The sequence below is a fragment of the Myxocyprinus asiaticus genome, chromosome 40, assembly GCF_019703515.2.
Source record: "Myxocyprinus asiaticus isolate MX2 ecotype Aquarium Trade chromosome 40, UBuf_Myxa_2, whole genome shotgun sequence".
NCBI classification, from domain to species: Eukaryota; Metazoa; Chordata; class Actinopteri; order Cypriniformes; family Catostomidae; genus Myxocyprinus; species Myxocyprinus asiaticus.
In genome coordinates, this window is record NC_059383.1 from 37,464,017 (window position 1) to 37,485,749 (window position 21,733).

The window sequence follows — 21,733 nt, forward strand, 5'->3', positions numbered from 1 at the left end:
AAGAGGACGCTAATTACCTTTGCGGTCTGTTTCTGTAGCGTGAACTAACAGTACATCACCAGAGCCGGCTCTCACATCAGGACCATCATCATTCTATCAGAGAGAGAGAGAGAATTACTGCAGTCTGCTGAAGTCTCGCTCAGTTTGGCTCTTGTTGCCCATCACACCACTGCACCAGCTGATAGAGTGTGAGTGTGAGTGTGTGTGTGTGTGTGTGTGTGTGTAGAGCACCATATTGTAGAGCACCAAATGTATATACTGTACATACACAGTTGGGAATGATGCACATTTGCCACATTACAAGTATATAATTTCATGTACTCTAGCAGGGACTAAAAACTAAATGTTTTTCATTTTGGTTCGTTCGGAGCAGAAACAGTATTTTTTGTTCCAGTTCCGACGTTCCGCAGCCTCCTCTCCAAATAGTAACCGGTTACAACGAAATAATGATAAAGAATGGTAAAAAACGGCAGTACTCTGTGTTACCAAATCTCTCAAGAAAAAAAGGGACATGGTCTGGAAAAAACAAGCTCAAAATAAGGGAACTGATCCCATGTGGGGAAGTTACCAGCATAGAAATCATAAGCAAATTATACAGTAGCCTATATAAAATAATGTCTTTCAATAAATGTATTCTAAATATTAAATATATCCCCAAAAACATGAATAATTTTTCAAAAACACATCTGGCTAACTAAAATCAATTAATAGCCAAAATCTCTCTCTCCTGCATGCATGCACACACTGCTTGGGCGTGTTTGGACGAAATGTCATCTTATGTGGGCCGAATTATTTAATTTTAAGCATTTAATAATTATTTAATAATTATAATTATTTTAATTATTTGTTTTTATTACAGACCCGGCAGCATCAAATCTGTATTAATGCATCATATCTAACAATAATTCAATGAAGACTTGGAAACAACTGAGAAATTCACTTTTTCCCTTGATATTTTTCCTTGTATCTGGATTAACTGTGCATTTATACATAGTAATTATATATAGTTGTCTAAAGATCTTTACCATGTCTTTGGAGTGGTGGCGGCGTAGTGGGCTAAAGCACATAACTGGTAAACTGGTTCGATCCCTACAGCCACCACCATTGTGTCCTTGAGCAAGGCACTTAACTCCAAGTTGCACTGTAAGTCGCTTTGGATAAAAGCGTCTGCCAAATGCATAAATGTAAATGTCACAGAAGGCTTCACCCACAATGTGCATTAAGGCAAATAAATGTGTGATGAAAAAAAGCACATGCTGATCATGTTCAACTAAAAGAGAAGCCTCATTTTTGGGGCAACAGGATGACCGGCCCACTAAGATTGTTTATAAATCTCTCATATTGCATATATTATCACAAGATATTGCATTAGGTCTTTTTATCATCTAATAATTTTTAGTAATTATGACGGTTTTTGTACTCCTTTTTTGAACATAATTAAAAAAAATATATATATATTTTATTGATATAATGATTAATTTAATTGAGCTTAAACCGGGCCAGTGGGGGGCACTCTCTGCGGAAAAAAATTAAAATAATTAATAATAATAATATAATAAATTAATAATCACTTGCTTGATCGGAACAAAATAAGGGTCATTTTAAAGCTTAAAATCTGGAGTGTACAATGGATATAGTTGTTCCTATCAATTCTTAAAATCTCAAATAAGATCTGTTTTTCGTTCTCATCATTTGCAAATGTGTTATCACAATAATTATATTCAGAGTTGGTAAAAACATCAAAAAAGATGAGATAGCCATGTGTTATATATCATTGGAAAGGTCTCAATTAGTAGAATGCAATGATGCATTAGTGCCAAAATGCAGTGAGTATTAGTGTATGAATTTCCCACTGACACCTAAACATGCTGTATAATAAACAGAAGTGGCTTTTTGTCATGTTTTTCCTTATAACTTCCTGAAACATACATATAACATAGACAATTACATATCGTATCTTACAGCAGACTATCCTGATTCAAATGAGCCCAAACGCAATATAATGTGATTAGTAGATCTTGAAATATTCCTCAGAGTATACATGGAAAGATGACGCACAAAAGGGCGCACAACACACATTGTGTGTGTGTAAGTGTGTGTGCAGATGTGCGGGGACTTTGAGGATTAGGATGCTTCATAACACATAATATTCCTGTATTTTTGTACTCTAATCCATTCATTTCCAATGGCCGGTCATTTTTGACCACGAGCACAACAAGTGTAACAAAGTGAAATAAAACCGATAATATGTATAAAAAAAAAGAAAAAAGAGGAAAGGCCTTCTTGTCAATTTTTGGCTGAACTATCCCTTTAAATTTCTTCATCGAGCATTATTACCTCTGCTTTGAGTGTGATGCGATTCATAATCTCATTGTGATCAATGAGGGACAATTCATCAACATCATCTACTGGACCATGACTGGATTCCTTCGACCTGTTAAGGAAACATTACACACATTTACACATGTAAAATCTCTCTCAACAGTTCAAACATACAGCAGCAAACCAGTAAAGTTTCCCACACAAAAGCATTTGTATTCATACCTGTCCTTAGACAACACTTCCTTGCTATTGGACGAGGGTATGTGAGGGGCATGGTCTTGAAGCACATCATCACACGATAACGTGTCCTGAGGAATAAAAAAAAAAACAACTTCACTCCAAACACCTTAACACAATGATCTAACATAACAAACACACACATCAGTGTGAGGTACTCACAATGTGGTGTGTGGCGTCTCCATTAGGCTGTGAGGACGAGTACAGATTCACGTATTCTCCCTCGCCGCCTTCATCAATACTTTCACTCTACGGCAAAACAAGACAGACAAATGTCACGGTGTCACCAAGGCAACATCCAAACATAACTGATACTTCTCACCACTTCATACTTCTTACATACAACACACCAGTGGTGAAGTCTCAGGGCCGGCAAAGCCTTCTCTGCTGGTGTAACATGCCTAATAAATAAATATTTTTTCATCCTTTCATTCTCATTGACCTTATTGCATTTGTTTACAATCGCTTTCCTCTCCTAATCAATCCACAAACGAATAGCAAAAAACAAAAAAATGTATCCAGTCAGAATTTATTCCTCAATGCTCACAAGCAAAGTGTGACAACTGTTTGACAAATCGCATGCCCGAAGCAAGGTGTGAGTCTGAGCTCCACCCCATCAGGCCTTCAGAATTTCCACAGAATCCCTCAATAGTGCAGTAAATAGGCATCTAAAGTCAGATTGTCAGATTCATCAGCCAATCAGATTGATTGATTTGTTCTTGGTGGGTGTGATCTTTAGGATATGTCCCAGTCCAGGCCTTCTAGCTGGCCTTGAGTGACGCAATCACACTTTAAGTGATGTATGTAATTTGAAAGCGAAGAGCGCGAGATCTTGCTGACGAGTCGGCTGTCATCACTGCTGGTATCGCCATTGAGAAAGAGATCCTTATGGATTTACAAACCTGAGATGTTCTGCATGATTGTGCAATTGATTAATTAAACAGGAAAGGAGGACTGATTTTCACTTCAAGTAAATTGGTAAGTGCTTTTTGCATGCTCATTGTTATAGCAAGATCAGGAGTTTTCAAAGTGTAAATTAGGCTGCTTGAGCATTCAGTGTCGGTTCAAGTTTTGAAAAGTAACCATGTACCCTGACGACACAAAATTTATTGCAAGCAAAATTTTAATTGCAAATATTATTAGAGAGCTTTTTCTTGGTATTAGACCTCCTTGATTCTGGCTTTCGTGCGTAGACGTATTTTTAAAATGTCAATTGGTATTATTAGTTGACTGCCACATAATGTATGATCTTTGTAAAACTGTGTTTTCTTAATGGCATGAATCACACTGAAGGCCTAGACTTAAAATGCACGGTCCACGGCTGCAATACACACACATACATTATATAACATACACGATTAACAAAAAAGCGTACCAATAACATTATATAAAAAATAACGTTACATACACAAGTAACTCAAAAATTGTTGTGTATCAATAATGTTACATGCAAAATAACGTTACATACACAATCAACTAAAAACTTATGTTGTGTACTTATGTTACATGCAAAATAACGCTACCTATACAAATAACTCAAATTATGTGTACTAATAATGTTACATGCAAAATAATAAGTACACAAGTAACTAAAAAATTGTTATGTGTACTAATAAGATTAAATGCAAAATTACATTACATACACAAGTAACTAAAAAAATGTTTCAATAATGTAACAAAATGTTACAAACTCTAGTAACCCAAAGAAATAATGTTCCAATAATGCTACATGCAAAATAATATTACATACACAAAAACGTAAAAAATAAAAATTGTGTACTAATACTGTTGCATGCAAAATAAAGTTACGTACACACACACACAAAAAAAAAAAAGTGTACTAACAACATTACATGCAAAATAACGTAATGTACATAAGAACCAGTAATTATTTTAAATAAAGTAACTTAAAAAAAATGATGTGTATCAATAACGTTAAATGCAAAATAATTTTATGTACACCAAGAACTCAAAAAATTAGGTAGGTACCAATAACGTTATATGCAAAATGACATTAGGTACACATGTAAATAAAAAAATTGCTAATTGTAACAATAACGTTGTAAGCAAAATACTGTTTCATATGTACAAATGTAAATGAAAAATATTGTGTACCAATAACGTCACATGCAAAATAATGTTACGTACAGAGTTACTTAAAAATAATGTGTATCAATAGCGTTACATGAAAAATAACTTTACGTTCACAAATGACTAAAAAAATAACTTGTATAAATAACCTTTCATGCAAAATAATGTTACTTACAAAAGTAACTTAAAAATTGAGTACCAATAACATTACATGCAAAATAACATCACGTACTGAAGTAAAAAAAAAATGTTTTTTGTTACTTGCAAAATAATGTTTTTAAATGTAACTCAAAAAAATAGTTAGTGTATAAATAACAATACATGCAAAATAATGTTATGTACACTAGAACGAATAAAAAAAATGGAACTTGACTAAAAATAAACAGATGTTTACAGTAAAGCTCAGTTACAATGAACATAGAAACAACTGAAGAGTTGTGCATTTACCACTAGATGGTGCTAACACTCACAGACACTGACACTATTACCCCAATGTTCATGAAAGCTTTCATCCTGTGATATTTGCAGACAAATAAAAACAAAAGTATAAAGCAATTTGTGCATGTGTACTCTAAGGTAGCTATAGTTGGGGGACAAAAATGTCCTCAAAAATGCTTCATTATAACTGACTTTATTAAAAGCATTAGAAGTCCCTATTTAGGTCTCTAGGTAAACATGTCTGTGTGTTATTGAGAGTGTGTTTACCGCAGAGGTAAGCAGTGAGTCAGAGAAAGATGACTCGGAAGGAAGACAGACAGCCAGAGAAACCAGAGAGCTGGTCAAGGACCCGTTAGAGACACCACCACCATCCAGAGCTCTGCCGGCATTGGTCAAGCCAATCAGATCGGAACTCTGCGATTGGCCGAAATGGAGATGAGAAAGTCATGACAGATGCATTGAGAGAAAGTATTTTAAAAGAAATAAATATAAAACATTTAAAGTGTTAGAAGAAAATGAGATTGGAAGGAAGAAAAGGTTAAACATAAAATTGCATAAAATTTTAGTCGATGTTGACTTAGATTTTATATAACAGCCTAATTATTCAGAATGAGAACTGACATTAAATGGATTCATAAAAGTATTTTACATTAATGGATGACACACATAACAGAAGAAAAGGAAAGAAACAGCCTCACAATCGTACACAGAGGTCAATTACTGACTGAAACGGTGAACTCTCTACTTAGGCAAATATACACACACACACACACACATAAACATCATATTGCTTCTGCTTTGACCTCAAAGGTCAAGGGTCAAGAGAAATGGAACATTCCGAAACAATTCCCAGATTCCGTTGCCATGACAAACAGACACTCTCTAAAACTCATTACCGGGGTAAACACCAGTGACAGATGCCTGATCGCAGGTCAGTTATAACAGACTGGGGTCTTAGAGTTATTTTATATACCAGACTTTCATTTCTCCTACTTAATATAAATGAATTTAACAAAACCTGCCGAGAAAAACCCAGGTCATACAAAAAGTAAATAAATAAATGTATAATAATAACACAAGTATACATACGTATACTGTATATATATATGTGTTATTATTATTATTATTATTATTATTATTATATATATACACAGTTGTGCTCAAAAGTTTGCATACCCTGGCAGAAATGGTGAAATTTTGGCATTGATTTTGAAAATATGACTGATCATGCAAAAAAACTGTCTTTTATTTAAGGATAGTGATCATATGAAGCCATTTATTATCACATAGTTGTTTGGCTCCTTTTTAAATCATAATGATAACAGAAATCACCCAAATGGCCCTGATCAAAAGTTTACATACTCTTGAATGTTTGGCCTTGTTACAGACACACAAGGTGACACACACAGGTTTAAATGGCAATTAAAGGTTAATTTCCCACACCTGTGGCTTTTTAAATTGCAATTAGTGTCTGTGTATAAATAGTCAATGAGTTTGTTAGCGCTCACGTGGATGCACTGAGCAGGCTAGATACTGAGCCATGGGGAGCAGAAAATTACTGTCAAAAGACCTGCGTAACAAGGTAATGGATCTTTATAAAGATGGAAAAGGATATAAAAAGATATCCAAAGCCTTGAAAATGCCAGTCAGTACTGTTCAATCACTTATTAAGAAGTGGAAAATTCAGGGATCTCTTGATACCAAGCCAAGGTCAGGTAGACCAAGAAAGATTTCAGCCACAACTGCCAGAAGAATTGTTCGGGATACAAAGAAAAACCCACAGGTAACCTCAGGAGAAATACAGGCTGCTCTGGAAAAAGACGGTGTGGTTGTTTCAAGAAGCACAATACTTGTTGACCCCACTCCATACATAGCGCTTATGGTTTTGATCATAAAGCTCTATTTTGATCTCGTCACTCCAAATTACAGTGTGCCAGAAGCTGTGAGGCGTTTCAAGGTGTTGTCAGGCATATTGTAACTGGGCTTTTTTGTGGCATTGGCGCAGTAAAGGCTTCTTTCTGGCAACTCGACCATGCAGCTCATTTTTGTTCAAGTATCGTCGTATTGTGCTCCTTGAAACAAAATTTCACAATTTCTGCTAGGTTCTGCAAACTTTTGAGCACAACTGTATATATACACACACACACATATATATATATTACTATTATTATATATTTTGTATTAGGACATGCAATTAATTATTGTCCCTTTATTTCTCATTACTGTAATGCAAGATAATTATATACAAAATTGGATTACCGTCATTTTTACAGTAACGGGGCAATTCTCACAAAATACTGATTTCATTCAGATCACACTCGATTTAAAAAAAAAAAAAAATTATATAAAATAATAATTTTTTTTTTAATCCCAATTAAAAATTTAAAACAATTATGAAGCAAGTCCAAATACTGTAAATTCTAGTTACCGCAACTGCACAACAAACAAATCCATGGCCAAAAATCTTGGAAGCTGGGTATTTTGAAAAACTAACTGATTTGAACTTCACATGCTAACATTTAGTAGAGGCTTTAAAAAACTAATAATTATTGAATTGTTTATTAATTCAGAAGAATAGAAATTGGAAAAAAAAAAAGGATAGAGAAAAAAGAAAAAAAAAAAGCTGGCACATAAAACACCTGGATACATTAAAGCAATCAGAATTAAAATAGCAATTAAAGGGGTCCTGGGTAGCTCAGCAAGTATTGACGCTGACTACCACCCCTGGAGTCGCGAGTTCGAATCCAGGGCGTGCTGAGTGACTCCAGCCAGGTCTCCTAAGCAACCAAATTGGCCCGGTTGCTAGGGAGGGTAGAGTCACATGGGGTAAACTCCTCGTGGTCGCTATAATGTGGTTCGCTCTCGGTAGGGTGCGTGGTGAGTTATGCGTGGACGCCACGGAGAACAGCCTGAAGCCTCCGCATGCACTAGGTCTCCGCGGTAATGCGCTCATCAAGCCACGTGATAAGATGCGCGGATTGACAGTCTCAGACGCGGAGGATTGAGGATTGTCACTATGCCACCACGAGGACTTAGAGCGCATTGAGAATTGGGCATTCCAAATTGAAAAAATTATAGCAATTAAAGAGTTTTAATTAAAATGTATGCAAATGTATTGTGCAATTATGTTAATGAACTTTAACTTAATTGCACGGCAGTGTATTACTGTGGAATCACTTATTTAAATACTCCCCCATGAATGTCAAATAAAAATACATATGGACCAGGTTTATGTCCATAATCAAAAGACTCACTACATGAGTCACCAGCAAAGTCTCTAATTCAACACACTGTGTTTATGAAATATAAAAACAGAAATCTGGAACTGTTGAATCACACCAGTACGAGTTACCCGAAACTGATCTGAGGTCAGCTTCCCTCGTATCAGTAGGAGGATGCTAATGGCTAGCAATAGGCCCAAATTCAGGTCTGAATAGCAGCACTTAAACTTTTAATGCTACATGAAGATAAGCCCAGGGCTTAAACTTTAAAACCAGATAAACAGATAACCGAAGATTACATCAGCTTAAGACTTTAATTGAGCTTTGGTTCTGGGTCCAAAAGCCACCCACTAAAAACCAAAGGTCAAACCAGATGCACAAAACCCATAAATAATCTTAAACATAAACATTTAAACAGAGGTTTAATAACCACCCCTGGAAGACATATGAAAAATGATGACAAAACCATACGAAGAGCATGTGTGTCAATACCATAAGCAAAAACACAAAACTAAATTAATTGGCACTTGCACATATCGCACAATGATATGTGTGTACATACGTAATAAGATACAAGAACAGTTTAAATGAAAGGCACGTGTAGACTTTAAATATTTTAGGATAAATCTATAATTCCTTAAAATAACCTCTGCACTCAACACCTGATTGGTTGAAACTCACCACAGGTGTGGTCAAAGAGGTGTGGCCACTGAGGAAGGAGTTAGACACTGATAGGCTGAGACCAAAAGCGGGCTCCACCTCTTCCGGAAGCCCAGCAGAAGGAGGGTGAATTGAAAGAGAGGAAGAGGATGATGAAGAGAGACAGGTGTGGGAGGCCTAGAGTGAAAGACAGAAATGAAGAGCAAGAGGAAGAAAGCAGAAAAGGGTCAGAAAAGAGAGAAAAAAGAGTGACGTTCTAGAGTTATAACAACAGAAAAAGGCAGAAAAAAGGTTGATTTAAAGGCAACATGGAACTGTGAAAAAAATGTTTTTTAGTGAGAAGTAATACAGGGCGGGACTTGATTTTACCTATCATGATTTTATTGGGTGGAAACAAGTTAAGTTAGGCTAAGATGACATCATCAGCAGAAAATAAGTCATTTCAGAGGTGTTTTTTTATTTTTTATGATTATGATAGATTAGGATTTTTTTATTGGAAAATTGTACAGTGATGAATTGTGCACAGCAAGGAATATTTATTAAAAATGAAGCTATAGTCAATTTTGATTTCATGTTGTCTTTAAACAAGTTAAAAAACCCAGAAAGAGAAGAAAACAGCATAAAAAGCAAAGGTCGACCGATTTATGAGTTTTACTGATTTATTGGCACCGATAGTGGCTTTTTTGAACCCTCGGTTATCGACAAAAATGAATGCCAATAGTTGCCGATCATTTGTATTATTATTATTTCTCCATTTCCAGTGCTGGAGGATTCCAGAGTTAGAACTCCTTGGTTCTACAGTGGCCTCTAGAGGTGAAATAAAAACAATCACTGACTCCGCATGGAGTTTGTTGTGCCACATGACTACTACTATTGATGAATGACGATCTACTGTTATTCAATTACTGCACATACAGTATTTATTAGCCTATGACAATACTTACTTTATAGTGTTTATATTGTAATATATTGTAGTTGATTGTAAGACTGAATGTTTTGTTTCCCTGACACCTTCTGCGATGATTAAATAATCGTATGATTGCGCTTATTTGATCTATCCACATTTATTTTAGATAACCGCAATTATTGTGCACTTCAGATTCCAATCACATTTTAATGCCCAAATAAAGGAATTTTAAGCAAATATATAAATGCCATCAAAGGAACGTTTGTAAGTCATTTATTTGATCTCCGAGTGGACGTTAACCAGGTCAGCTCCTGTCCGGAAGAGTGCGTGAAGCGCTTCTCAAGCACTCTGATGTGCTCTGTCGGCACAGGCTCATGCCAGGAATAGTTTCACTTTAAACTATTGTGTATTGGCAAATATTCCTGGTCATAGCGGATATGAATCCGATGTATGACACACAGTGACACAGAGGAGACACATGCTTATTAGACAATTAATCATCATAAATCACAATTATTTGTTTGACAATTAATCATCAGCCAGATTTCATTATCGTGAAAGCCCTTGTTTCCCTAATGTGCTTGTGTGAGCTGCGAACACAGACATTTCAAAATAAGAGTCCCGGGTGTATTTTGGGCTTGCTCATAGTTAAAGGTCCCACGTGCAATAAATCAAATCTTTTTCTGGTTATTATTGCGATTTTGTTTGCACAATAAACAGCATCTGGGATTTGTATTAATTTTGGACTCTATGGCTGTGCCTGTCCCAGTTAGGAAAGATTTTTTTTTTTTAACATTCAATAAATGGAGTATCGGCTGATTAAACGGTTATCAGTCTTTTCCATCAGCTTAGTTATCGGTATCAGCAAAATCCATTATCATTCGACCGCTGATCAAAAGCGAGATAAAAAAAAAAAACGGCATCAAATACGAAATGTAATTGGCCCACAACAATAATTTCAACATCTAAGTCACACAAGTTAAAAATGTCTGAATCGCATTGCATTAGATAAATGCATCAAAGCAAGCTTTGACATATTTGCCTGAAAATTGTGCTTGTGCCATCTGTCTTTTAAATAAATGGCACTTGGTTTAATATTTTGTTGTCTAATGCAATTACAGTCATACATTTTTTAATGTAGCTAAAGTGTCCAAATACAGTTTAGGGTTCAAGTCTAATATCACACCTCAAAAAATAGGGAAATGGTGTGAAAGAGATAGAAAAAAGATTCTGATTTGAAAGTAGTGCGTCATACAGCTTCCCAAGTTCAGGATTGTGACGAGGAGAGTGAAGCACAACCTTGCAACTTCAATCTGTAACAGTTTTACTAAAAACCAAAAAACATAGTTAATCCGTATTTTCCATTTGACCTTTCGGTGACCCTCACATGGCCACCCAACCAATCACGTGGGCCCAATCTAAGGTAGGAGGTTATCCTCTGACCTGCTCCATGCTCAACGACCTCAGCTACAGGTCACTGCATGTGATGCGATGCATGTGTGTGTGTGTGTGGATCATAACTCACCAGCTGTCTCTGTTTGGGTGGCAGCGCTGGAGGTGGGACGGGTTCGTGCACAGAGTCTGAGCTGCTGTAGGAATCGTTAAATCCGTAAACCTCTTGAAAACGTTTATTCCTCCGCTGCTCGTAAATACTCTCACTCTGCGGCGTTTGATAGAAGACGGACGGCTGCGGTTCTGAATAATCCTCCACAAACTGCATGTACTGCAGGACTGCAGAGAGAGAAGACACGGTTACACACACACACGCACAAACACAAACAGACAACAGCAACTACTGCAGCAACAAAGCAACCTGATGTCATTCATTTTCAATAAAAGAACAGACACTAAAATAATAATAAAAAAATAAATAAAAGTCCAATCTCAACGATGAGCACCACCGCATTTATTAACCGCAATGTATTGTGCCACGATAAACCGTTACACCCCTAGTTTTCACACTTTGTCTGTTAGTTTTAGTTTTCTCAGTGTTTTCTAGTTTCAGTTTAGTTAGTTTTTATTTGAGTTTTAGTATTTTATGGCTGCCAAAGTTGAAGTGTTTACTGGAATAATTTAAAATGTCTAACATCATTAAATTTCTCTGGGTAGTCTTGTGTAACCTCTCTCTAGTGACATTGCCATGTTTAATTAATGCAGACTAATTTTTTTTTACATTGTTTAATAATGGGTAAAGATGAGTAAAGTGGGACAGTTAAACTTGACCCCTTTTGAAACCATGATGATGATTTTGCATCAGGATATGTGGCAGAGCTCATTTCATGACCACCGGTGGGAAAAGCAACGGTACAGAAATTTGAGATAAATATTACGGTTATAAAATAGCAAAAGTTGACTTAATGTTTGTAAACGTTACATATGATGATTTATGATGAGAATATAAGAAAATATTTAAAAAAAAATAATAATAATTTAAAGATATTTTTTACCAATACTGCCTGAAAAAAAAATCTGGGATTTGGTCAAAAGAAGGTTTCCAAAGTTTCTTCTTCCCAGAATTGAGTATTTCTTAATTTTTGCTTTTGACTAAGGTAGGAGACATCCTAAGATTTCTACAAAAGTATAACAGGTTATGTGGCATTTGGATCATAATTAAAAGTGACAAAACATGTGCAATTTCCCCATTTGCCCATAATCACCCTACTGTGTATCAAAAACTAAAATTAATTCAAGATCATTTTTATTTTATTCAAGTTAGTTTTGGAGTTATGAAAAATTATTTTAGTTTAGTTTCAGTTATTCCAATCATTTCAGTTTTAATTTTTTTTTTTTTAATTTCATTTAAAGGTGCCATATCTAAAAATTTTCATGTAATATTCACCTTTTTTTTTTTGCCAATGAACGGCTTGTAACACAACTTAAAAAATGAGCCCTTCCCGGACTTCCTAGGTTGCCTATTAAAACCCTCTAGACTGATTTTCATGTGAAGGGAGCGGGTCAGTTTTACCGGGAAAATCCAAAAGGATGTGACGTTTCTGCGCACTCCCGAGAGCCTTACCTCAGACAGTAATCGCTTCTCTTCCGCTATTCAACAGTGACAACAAACTGCAACACTAGGTAACGTTATCTTACAGATGGAATCCAGCAAACGTCCGGCTCCCAGCACAACACCGACTCCTATACAAACTCAGAGTAAGCCCAAAAAAAAAATAAAAATTTATCTACTGAATCCCGTCTGGATAAGCGGGAACGTGATCGTGGTCGAGCGAAAACTAGAGTGAACATTGGCAGGGCATTTGATGCATGAAGGGACCTTTATTTGGTTTTGGGGATCAAAACCAACCCTGAATTGGCATTCTTCTTATTGGACGGGTAAACTTACATAACCTCAAAGCATGTGAAATATAGTGCCATAAGGATTGAGCTACCTTGCTTCCTAACTTTCAAATAATTTCAACGATCTTCTCTTTATAATAAAGTCAGGTGTGCAGGATAAACTTAAGCAAATACGCTGGTTTCTGGATTTTTTCCCTTCTTCACCCAATTTGGAATGCCCAATGCGCTTTTAAGTCCTCATGGTTGCGTAGTGATTCGCCTCAATCCGGGTGGCAGAGGACGAATCCACGTCTGATTGCTTGAGCGCGTTGCCACGGAGACATAGTGCATCCACGCTCAACTCACTACGCACCCCTCCGAGAACGAACCACATTATAGCGACCACGAGGAGGTTACCCCATGTGACTCTACCCTCCCTAGCAACCGGGCCAGTTTGGTTGCTTAGGAGACCTGGCACGCCCTGGGATTCGAACTAGCGTACTTGCGAACTCCAGGGGTGGTAGCCAGCGTCTTTTACCACTGAGCTATATACCCAGGCCCCCAATACGCTGGTTTCTTGATCGTAGTACAACATATGACATACAAAACATACAATAGTGCAACATAACAGTCTAGTGCAACAGTAAACTGTCTGGTGTAGTTCGGTAGTATGTAGCTGTATGTGTGTATCAGTATGCTATGTTAGCTGATAAGTAGTTTTAGTTTAGTCTCAAAGTTTGTAGTAAAACAATCATAACTGTGAATTTTAATTATGCTACCTCATCTGTCAGCATGATGCCGGTGAATCACGTTCAGTCTCTTTGTATGTTATGTCATTGATTTGGGAATCATCCCTATGGAGTGTGTGCACGAGCGTGAGCACAAACAACAGGTAGCTGACTGCAGTTCACTTAACGGCCACAGGTGTCACTAATAACAAGGGTTTCTGAATCTTACATACTGCACCTTTAACTAAAATGTTTTCATTTAGTTTTTGTTTTAGTTTTCCACTGATTCTTGAGATAAGGGACAGAACATGTCCAACATAAAAAAGTCCTCTTTATGTTCAAAATCAAGAAATTCATAATAATGTGTATACTCAGGGCATGTATTACTTATATTTTTAATTAATTTAATAATAATTCTTTTTAAATGCATGCTCTATACTTGGAAGCACATGTAACTTAACCTGTCCTCAGCAAGAGGTCACAATGTTAAACCTCCAAACAAAGTGTTTAAAAATGCAACAAATTCATAAATATAAATATCAAATGAAAGGTAGGGATCTGTAAGATATCAAACACTATATAAAGTAAACTTTACATTAAATTTTCTATTAAAAAGAACTGCCTATCAAAGTTGTCATCACTTGCGTCAACTCAGATTTTCTTTTATAATCCTGAATAAATCAGACAATGTCATGTTCAGCTATAACTATCAGTACCCCTTTCCCACTTCCTGCTCATGGTGGATACAACAGTAGGACACGTGGTCTGGTAAATTTGATATTTTTTCATATTTAAAACAAACAATATTTAAGTCTTTGCGGTCACAGATTCAACATGTCAACTCCGTTATCATTTCTGTTAGAATTGTGGGATACATTTTGGCATTTTAGCTTAGGTTATAGAGGCAGCTTTAACTGAGGAAAAAACCAAAATGACTCCAGTGTACAACACATGGCTAAGATTGAAAAATAAAAAACATTTGTCAACTCTGTCAGAATTTTCAGAATAGTGTAAAAACAGATTTACATTTTTTTTTTTTTTTTTAATAGAAAGTATTTGATGACTTAACTCCTTTACTGAATACTTAAAGACTTTACACTGTTCTTGGATGGATCAAATTAAAATAGCATGCTTTTAGTGTGTCTGACGGAGTTGACACACATGACAGTAAGATGTAAGTTATGAAGTAAATAAATGTCAATTTTCAGAAAAAAAGCATTTTATAAAAACCTGTTCCCTTACATGATTTGTTAGCGGAGACCTTTGTCTACAAATAAATCTGTTTCAAATGAATTAATATTAAAAAATAAAAAATACAATTTTAAACCTGTTTTGTCCCTTATCTCAAGAATCAGTGTTTACACTATTATAATAACACTGACACAATATATATGGTTACATTTTACAATAAGGTTCTATTTTTTAACTTTAGTTAATGCATTAGGTTTCATGAACTAACAATGAACAATATATTTCTACAGCATTTATTATTTTTGGTTAATGTTAATTTATAAAGTTACAATTGTTAATTCATAATGCATTAACTAATTTTAAAACAAAACATTCAACCTTTTAATGTTAAAAATGTACTAATAATTTTGAAATTAACATTAACTAATATTAATGAGTGCCGAAAAAGTACTGTTCATTGTTTGTTCAAGTGAACTAATGTTAACAAATACAAAATTAATGTAAATTGTTACCATATATTTGTGTGTGTGTGTGTGTGTGTGTGTGTATATATATAAATAAATACACACAGCTCTGAAAAAATTCCAGAGCAAAATTATCAGTTTCTCTGGATTTATTATTTATAGGTATGTGTTTGAGTAAAATGCAAATGTTTGTTTTATTCTATAAAGTACTGAAAATTTCTCCCAAATAATAATATTGTCATTTAGAGCATTTATTTGCAGAAAATGACAACTGGTCAATATAACAAAAAAGATTGCTGTCTGATGTTTTCAGACCTCGAATGATGCAAAGAAAACAAGTTCATATTCATTTTTAAACAGCACAATACTAATGTTTTAACAGAGTTCAGAAATCAATATTTGGTGGAATAACCCTGATTTTCAATCACAGCTTTCATGTGTCTTGGCATGCTCTCTACCAGTCTTTCACATTGCTGTTGGGTGACTTCATGCCACTCCTGCCGCAAAAATTCAAGCAGATCAGCTTTGTTTGATGGCTTGTGGCCATCCATCTTCCTCTTGATCACATTCCAGAGGTTTTCAATGGGGTTCAGGTCTGGAGATTGGGCTGGTCATGACAGGGTCTTGATCCGGTGGTCCTCCATCCACACTTTGATTGACCTGACTGTGTGGCATGGAGCATTGTCCTGCTGGAAAAACCAATCCTCAGAGTTGGGGAACATTGTCAGAGCAGAAGAAAGCAAGTTTTCTTCCATGATGACCTTGTACGTGGCTTGATTCATGCGTCCTTTACAACGACGAATCTGCCCGATTCCAGCCTAACCCTCTTCCTAAGTTAAAACATTAGTATTGTGTTGTTTAAAAATGAATATGATCTTGTTTCTTTGCATTATTCGAGGTCTGAAAACACGGCATCTTTTTTGTTATTTTGACCAGTTGTCGTTTTCTGCAAATAAATGCTCTAAATGACAATATTTTTATTTGGAATTTGGAAAAATGTTGTCAGTACTTTATAGAATAAAACAAAAATGTTCATTTAACTCAAACACATACCCATAAATAGTAAATCCAGAGAAACTGATAATTTTGCAGTGGTCTCTTAATTAACAGTGTCATTATATATGTATAGTCATTATGCTGAATGACTAAATGTAACATATATAGCTCCAACCACAGGGAAATCTCAAAGGTCCAAAATCTCATTCAATATACTTACTCTGTTTGCCTTTCTTCTCTGGTAGTGGCGGCGGGCTGTCAGCATCCTGACACTGCGTGAGGTCGTCTCCATTAACCTGCGGAAGAGGCACTGGCGTCAGTAGCGGGAACGGCGGCGTGGGCTGCTCCTCTTCTGATAGGTTGTCGTAGTGCGACGGGAGGCGCTCATACAGAGGATAACTCGAGATGATTGGTGCAGACCTGCGTTTTTTCTGTGGGAGGGCTGGGGGAAGAACATTATTGGTGGGTCCGGGCGTAATGGGTGTGGTCAAGTAGTCCACGGAAGCCTGATTAGTCATGGGAGCGCTGAAACGGGGCATGGTGTGACCCGGGGCGGGGCTTAACATTTGCGTTTCCCCGTGGCACTCTGGGAGGGGGCTCAGACAGCTGCTGGTGCCCGTAGGAAATGGTAATGGATCGGATACGGACAGATCCTGATGCAGGAAGTCATAATCTGGATCATATCCCTCTACAGAAAAACAGGGAGAGAGATAAAGAGAGACACTTATATTAGGAATGCATCGATAATGACATCCGTTAAACAACTTGCTGTGGCCAACCCTGATTGGTTTTTAACTTTTCAAATGGAGTGGACTTCCGTGGACTACTTGACCACACCCGTTACGCCCGGACCCACCAATAATGTTCTTCCCCCAGCCCTCTCACAGAAAAAACGCAGGTCTGCACCAATCATCTCGAGTTATCCTCTGTATGAGCGCCTCCCGTCGCACTACGACATGATTGTACGTTAATCACAAAAACATATCTTTATGCAGTGATTCCCTAATCAGTATCAATGATAATACTTTTTTCCCAGTTATCTGCGAATAATACAGTATATCGGACACCATTATATCGTACACCTCTAACACATACTGTATGTCTGCATGTGACATCCTGTTGAGGTTTCAAAATCAACCATGGCTGCATAACTAAAATTTTTACACTAAGAACACATTATATTACACTGTTATTATAGGATTGGACATGGATTGAACAAATGCAATAGTGCTTGTATATACCTAGTGTTTCACAGCTCGTGTTGCGAGAGCACTGCCCGCTATCCCGCTCCAGAGAGGACAGCTGCTCATCTGACTTGCTGAGTTTTCCCATACTGTTACAGGGCGAGAGGCGTGGCGAATCCCCGCCATATGACTGGCTGCCGCCAGAGAACCGCCTCTGGGGGAGGTCCACATCGAATTCCTGCTGCTGCAGCAACCAGAAAACAAACAACAAAACTCTCAGACACTGATGTTTCTGCCAAAACAATTTTCATTCAGCTAATAAAAATGACATTACAGTGTGGCGATATCAGGGTGACGAGCTAACTTATTATATTAAAACGGATAGTGCTGGTCCCTGATGCTAATTGGTCAATACTGCATTCCAGTCATGTTAAAACACACAAAATTGTAACGCATACGATGCAAAACAACTATTAACCTACCTACTGTGTATTTCACTGCACAGCACCCATCTGAGGTCAATTATTAATCTTTGTTCACACGTAACGGTCTATATCAACTATTGGAAGGATGGCAGTTAATGTGCTTATTAAAATAACATTTTAATGAAAATTTGTGGCCAGGCCTGAAGCCCAAAGAGTACTTCGGTATTGACGTGAACGCTTAACGCGAATACAGCATGCAAAAAAATATTAAACTGAAAAAATTGCACTTCCACTTTAAGGTAAGAAATCTGCATTATGATTCATGGTTAAGTAAAGCAATATGCACCTTGCATATTTTCAGAGAGTTCAAAGACCAAAGTTCAAGGCATGTAATGAGATGTTGTACCCGTTGCTGTGCTCCAGAAGGCAGGTTGACCCCACATGGGACTCGACTCATCGGCGCTACCACGGCAACCCGCGTGGGGGAGGGGGCCGACTGGCGCTTCTTCGGAGGCAGAGCGGGCGGGCTACAGACACAACATTCATAAATATGCAAATTAGTTCACAAGTATGAAACAAACAGTGTAACAAGGTCAAACGAAATGAGCACAGACTGTCTACACACAGAGACACACAAAGACAGTTAGTGAGGGTTTAGGGCTGGAATTTAATTGGATACAAACACACATTCTCTCACACACACATTAAATTAGCACAGTGGAATGTGTGGGTGGTGAGTTCAGATCTTGGGTTTCCCTGACAATTCTACACACTTCAGTGAAGCTCTAACAGGTAACCATGGAAACATTAGAATAAACTAATCATAGAACAACCAGTGGGAGGGATTAGAGCAAGCGACAAGTCAAAAACATCCTAAAGGAATGTGAACAAGATTCCTAATGGAATTTAAATCACAATTTAAAATCAATCATAAAGGAGATTCTACTGGAAAAACAAATCTCTACAGGATTTTTTAATTCTTGGACCCTACTTTTAAATTTGTCTTGCTGCTTGAAAACGTAAAAAAAAAAAAAAAAAAAAAAAAAAAAAAGGAATTGAAAATAAATATATATATATATATAAATAATATTGAATACTTGAAATTTAGATTTAAAGGTTCCCACACTTTTTCACCAATGTTTTCCATGACTTTACCAGGCATATGTGACTACTTGATCCAGATTTTTAAAAAACATTTTAATTTAGACCTGTGTGCTAATGAATAATTCAAACAAAAGCAATATCTAACCAATAAAATATTTTAGAGCAGAGGAAAAACATTTAAATTCTATATTCACGAAAGAAATGACCTTTTTCCCCCTCCTTCTTAGTGGTGCTTGCGAAGCAAATCATTAATATTATAATCTCACATATTTGTTCTGTACACTTTTTCGGCACCTAACGCGTCCCGCACAGTTTGTCGTAGACCCACAAATGAGGTATCAAAACGACCGGCCTATTGAGGACACGTGCTATGACTTTTCTAAGGGATGGGGGGTATGGTGCACCCCTGGGGGGCATAAAATCATCTCAAAAAGTCCCATAGGGTACTATAGGAAAGGATTTCTTTCCTACTATGACAAGTCAATGCAAGAAATTTGTCGGATCATTTCTCCCAATCAGAATGTCGTAGAGACACGGGGGAGGGCTCATTTCACTTGGGCTACCAATCAGTCTTTAAGTATCATCTTGGAAGTGGCGTAGCAATGCCCTAGCAACCATTTACGGTACCCTAGCAACCACCTCCATAGACTTCCATTCAAAATGGCTCAGAAGGATATCTTCAGAACAGAATGTCGGGGATTGACTCTTTTCAGGTTATTAAGCAGCCAATAAGAATCACTCTGGTTACTGGCTAGCCACACTCTAGCAACCATTTGGAGCACCCTAGTGACCAGCACCATTGACTTCCATTCAAAATGGCTGAAAGGGATATCTTCGGATCAGAATGTCCTAGAGACATGAGAGTTAGCTTGTTTTACTTAGGTGTGCAATCAGTCTTCATGTGTCCAATTGGAAATTACTCAGCCATGCCCTAGCAACCATTTAGAGCACCCTAGCAACCAAACCCCATTGACATCCATTCAGAATGGCTCAGAACGATATCTTCGGATCAGAATGTTATACAGACTTCAGTGTTGGCTTGTTTGATTCAGGATAGCAAGCAGCCTTGTAAGTATAACCCTGGCAACTGCCTAGCAACCGAGTAGCAAAACAACTTTCTCTGCACCAGAACATCATAGAGACTTCCGGGTTGGCTCATTTGACTCAGGGTAGCAATGAGCCTTTTGAGTATCACCCTGGTAACTGCCTAGCAACCAGATGGTGTTACCCTAGCAACTGAGTAACAAAACACATATCTCTGCACCAGAACATCGTAGAGAATTCCGGGTTGGCTCGTTTGACTCAGGCTTGCAAGGAGCCTTTTGAGTATCACACTGGTAACTGCCTAACAACCAGATGGGGTTACCCTAGCAACCAAATTTCAACACTCATATCTCTGCACCAGAATGTCGTACAGACATGCGGGTGGACACAATTTACTCAAGATAGAAAGTATTCCATTTATTGTTACACTGGCAACTGCCTAGCAACCAGATGGAACACCCTAGCAACCATGAAACAATGCCAATATCTCTGCACCAGAACATCCTACAGTAGTGGGGGTGGCCTCTTTGAACAGTTACGAGTTTTGCCACGGCAAGCACCACACACATTTTCTTTAGAAAATGTACCCTATCTAGTTAACCATTATAACTCTTTTTTGCTTTTTATATTGTACAGCACTTTGCTGTTGTTTGTTTGCTTGTTTTAAATGTGCTATATGAATAGAGTCTGACTTGATACTTTTCCATTACTTTTGATATTTTATTAATTTCCATTCCCTTTCCACTATTTTAAGTTAATCATTATGCAATTCCCCGATATTTCCAGGTTTTGACTACGAGAGCCCTGCAGTTTCATTAGTTTTGTGTTAAAGCTCTATTGACCTCATCTGTGGCATGCTGTCATTTAACACAGACAATAATTTTTATTTGTCCCTCAGCTTGTAAAAACAGACAAATCTCATGTTTACAGTAATGCTCTTACAATAGAAGACTATGGGGCAAGTGTACCAGGCAGTTTCTTTATATTTCTGTTTTGATCCCAAACAGTGGCATTTGTGGAATTATGTGGAATATATGATGAAAAACTATTTAAAAAAAATCCAAATTTTAGGACTGACTGAAAATTAGAGCATACATTTTAATAAGAATCCTATACACTTCCTTTAAGTTTGATTAACTAGGGCTCATTGGTCTGCCATGCAAATTCACTAAATCCAGGCTTTCGTCTGATTTGCTGTCACTCTGCAATATGGACGCCAATCATGACACATGCAGGTAAGGACTATCATCCAATCAAGGAGCCCTAAGGGTATAACTGTGTTATGACATAATGCACACAGCATACACCATTGGCAAACATACGTTTCCATTGCCGTGACCATCTGCTGCCCTTGCTGCATTCTGTTCCTGACCGTGGACAACCAAACGATCACAGAGTGCAGAGAAAGAAGCGCAGGATGAACAAACAATTGTAGAAACACACAAAAA

At 37.0% G+C, this 21,733-nt stretch overlaps 1 protein-coding gene across 1 annotated transcript in view; it reads right to left on the reverse strand.

Moving 5' to 3' along the window:
- LOC127431146 (rap guanine nucleotide exchange factor 1-like) overlaps positions 1-21,733 on the reverse strand; it is an 84,071-nt gene that overhangs the window by 13,905 nt on the left and 48,433 nt on the right. Inside the window, exons 7-17 of the mRNA XM_051681425.1 lie at positions 21,608-21,652; positions 18,544-18,664; positions 17,770-17,956; positions 16,749-17,216; positions 11,402-11,607; positions 8,991-9,146; positions 5,356-5,502; positions 2,722-2,808; positions 2,545-2,630; positions 2,338-2,434; positions 18-93 (exon numbers count right to left, since the gene is read on the reverse strand). Coding sequence (XP_051537385.1) covers positions 18-93; positions 2,338-2,434; positions 2,545-2,630; positions 2,722-2,808; positions 5,356-5,502; positions 8,991-9,146; positions 11,402-11,607; positions 16,749-17,216; positions 17,770-17,956; positions 18,544-18,664; positions 21,608-21,652 — 1,676 coding nt within the window. The remainder of the gene's footprint in view (positions 1-17; positions 94-2,337; positions 2,435-2,544; positions 2,631-2,721; positions 2,809-5,355; positions 5,503-8,990; positions 9,147-11,401; positions 11,608-16,748; positions 17,217-17,769; positions 17,957-18,543; positions 18,665-21,607; positions 21,653-21,733) is intronic.